Here is a 3,370-nt window from a genome sequence, read left to right as displayed (position 1 = left end):
CCAAACACAAGTCTCTAGAACTTAAGGACAATAACCCCTTCTTAATCCAGAAAGTGTCATGGTGAACTTCTATCTTCCAGTTTTCCCACTTAATTCATATAAAATATATTCCCAATAATACAGAGGAGAAAGAAAGGAAGAGAGAGTGAAAAAAGAAAGAAACAGAAGAAAAGGAGACAGACAGAAAGTGGGAGAGGTAAGATAAAAGTAAAGGGAGATAAAAGGGTATGCAGAGTAGTTTGATCTTCATAGGATAATAGGTCGACATGACATCGTGGGCTGAAGGGCCTGTACTGGGCTGTACTTTTCTGTGTTCTAAAAGAAAAAGTCTGGAACATTTAAATTGAAATAACTGGATATTTAACATGTAACTAAACAATAAGAGAATTCAGGTACAACATGGAATAATTTCATTTTCTGCTCCACAAAATTAATTCGTAAATTCCTAGTTAGATTAGATTCCCTACAGTGTGGAAACAGGCCCTTCGGCCCAACAAGTCCACACTGTCCCTTGGAGCATCCCAACCAGACCCATCCTCCTATAGCCCACACACCCCTGAACACTACAGGCAATTCAGCATGGCCGATCCACCTAGCCCGCACATCTTTGGACCGTGGGAGAAAACCGGAGCACCCGGAGGAAACCCACACAGACATGGGGAGAATGTGCAAACTCCACACAGACAGTTGCCCAAGGCTGGAATTGAACCCAGGTCCCTGGCACTGTGAGGCTGCAGTGCTAATTACTGAGCCACCGCGGAGATGTTTCATACAACATCAGTTTTCTATTTTGGTGCAGACTTGAGAGACCAACTGCCCTTGTTTTGTCCTGAAACATTCAATAACTAAATGACAATAATTATTTCATGCAGGAACTGATTGAAGATCTCTTCAAAAAGTTAGATTTTGGTTCATATTTGGTAACTGCAAGTGTTAAATTTAAGTGATATGTAAAATCAAAAACAACAAAGCTCCAATTATCACCCGGTTGACTCTAGGCTGGAACGAAATAACAGATTCATGTCACTTATTCAAAAAGTCAACTTTAAAATCTTCAACTAGTTCCAACGACGGTAAACTAGAGCAATGCTTGCGTAACAATTCCAGAGCTTGCTTATTTTTAGCATGTTGACATTTCTCATTTTTTAGTTCAGTTTTTACTGTTTCCAATTCAGTTTGTCGTTTCTTCAGCTGTAAGCTCGATTTTTCTCTCCACCTTTCCTGCAGATGGATCTTTTCCAACTGATGTTCCTGTTCTTGCTGTTTCCATCTGGAGATGAGTTTCTGCTTTTCCAGGCGCAGATCCTGTGTTTCCAGCCTGTTCCGTTGCAACTGAGAGCTCAGGTTATGCATGGTCACCATCTTTTCTTGTAATTCTTCTTTAAGACCCTGAACTTGCAAATCTTTTTTGATGCTTTCTTGCGTGGTGTGTCCTAGGTACAAGGCATTGTTCTGTAAATCTAGTTTAGTCTTATGAAGTTCAGCCTCTTTGATTTCCAGGCACACCTTTAGTTTCTTGTTGCTTGCCTTCAGATCTTCTGCCTGAAAATGCGCAAGTGCCAGCTGTGCTTGTAAATGTTGATGCTTGATGTCTTTTCTACACTTCATTTCATGTAATGCAGTTAGTTCCTCAGTGTTCCACACACACTGCTCTTCCATTCCATCAATTCTATTCTCAGTACTTCTGTCTGATTTTTCTGATTTAACCATCCCAGCACAACGGTTTCCATACATCTGTAATTTCAGGTCTTCAACGGGAGTTTGAGTGTTTGCTGCTGATACAGTCTGTCCCGAAAAGTAGGCATTTCTTTTAAGTTTCTGTTCTTGTTGGAAATTCTCAATGTTCTGCTGGTAAATATTTTTAATTCTTTTGACTCTCCTGACAGCAAAGTTTTCAGAAAGTAGTACTGGCTCCGAAATAACACCCACCCCAATAAAATCTTGCATATTGAAATGTGGAGGAAATAATGCTTCAACCCAATGATTTTCTTCCATCTCTTGGAAGCTCCTATGAAACAAAATCATTAAACAATTATCATTCAAGAACATTAATGCTTTTTCTCATAGGGTAGTGAACTCCAAATACTAACACACAACAGATGCAGTAATAACGTGCTTAATGCAAAGTTATGCACTTTGACATGAATAACAGAAGAGTATTGTTTAAATGGTGATTATATTGGAAAGTGTGGATGCCCAAAAGGATTCAGAAGCACTTGTACACCAATCAATGAAAGTAAATAGGCAGGTGTAGCATTAGGAAGGAAAATGGTATACTGATCTTCATTGCAAGAGGATGAGGTTAGAAGTAGGGTTGTCTTATTGCTGTTATATAGGACCTTGTTGAGACTATACCTGAAGTATTGTGTGGAGTTTTGGTCTCCTTACTGAGAAGGGTATACACTGGCCTTAGAGGGAGTATAGTGGAGGTTCAATAGACTGATACTGGGGATGGCAGGGCTGTTGTGTAAGGACAGACCAGTTCGATGGGTCTGTATTGACTAGAGCTTCAAATGGTTAAAACAATTTATGATTGAAAAGTATAAAATTCTACAGGGCTTAAGAGACTAGATGCTGGGAGGATGTTTCTCCCGGTTTGGAAGGCTAGAACCAGGAGTCACATTCCCAGAAACATTTCTTCATTCAGAGGGTAGAGAACTTGTGGAATTTTCTACGACGAGAGGATTAGCCCTGATCATATTGAATGGCAGAGCAGGCTGAAAGGGTTGATTAGCCTACCTGCTCCTCATTTCTATGACAACAAAAACAAAGTTGCTGGAAAAGCTCAGCAGGTCTGGCAGCATCTGTGGAGGAGAAAAAAGAGAGTTAATGTTTCAGGTCCAGAACTGAGGAAGGGTCACTGGACCTGAAACACTAACTCTTTTTTTCTTCTCCACAGATGCTGTTAGACCTGCTGAGCTTTTCCAGCAACTTTGTTTTTGTTCCTGATTTACAGCCTCTGCAGTTCTTTTGGTCCTCGTTTCCATGTTTTAGTGGGGCAGATTTTCCGATGGCCAGGCAATTATTACGCTGAGAGATAATGGGAACTGCAGATGCTGGAGAATCCAGGATAATAAAATGTGAAGCTGGATGAACACAGCAGGCCAAGCAGCATCTCAGGAGCACAAAAGCTGACGTTTCGGGCCTAGACCCTTCATCAGAGAGGATGGGTGGGTGTTATTACGCTGGCATGGGGCCTGTACAGCAGACTTCAAAGGAATTGCTTGGATAATTCCTCTATGCCTGGTACCTTCTGAATGTTTCCACAAAAATTGGAGACTTAGATGCCGGTAGTGAAATTACGTAAAACAATTTTTCAGGAGAATGTAGACTATTTAAATACAGAGTCCATCTCCCGAGCCACAATTAA

The 3,370-nt window shown here is 40.8% G+C and overlaps 1 protein-coding gene across 1 annotated transcript; it reads right to left on the bottom strand.

The window, feature by feature from the left end:
• Positions 1-343: 343 nt before the first annotated feature.
• Positions 344-2,750, bottom strand: ccdc160 (coiled-coil domain containing 160). The gene is made up of 2 exons (XM_059651523.1): positions 2,740-2,750; positions 344-2,008 (listed from the first exon to the last, which is right to left on the bottom strand). The coding sequence occupies exons 1-2, from the start codon at positions 2,748-2,750 to the stop codon at positions 1,024-1,026; spliced, it is 996 nt and encodes a 331-aa protein (XP_059507506.1). The 3' UTR covers positions 344-1,023.
• Positions 2,751-3,370: the final 620 nt, after the last annotated feature.

Source organism: Stegostoma tigrinum, chromosome 15 (genome assembly GCF_030684315.1).
Source record: "Stegostoma tigrinum isolate sSteTig4 chromosome 15, sSteTig4.hap1, whole genome shotgun sequence".
NCBI lineage: Eukaryota > Metazoa > Chordata > Chondrichthyes > Orectolobiformes > Stegostomatidae > Stegostoma > Stegostoma tigrinum.
This window is presented reverse-complemented; position numbering and strand designations above follow the sequence as displayed.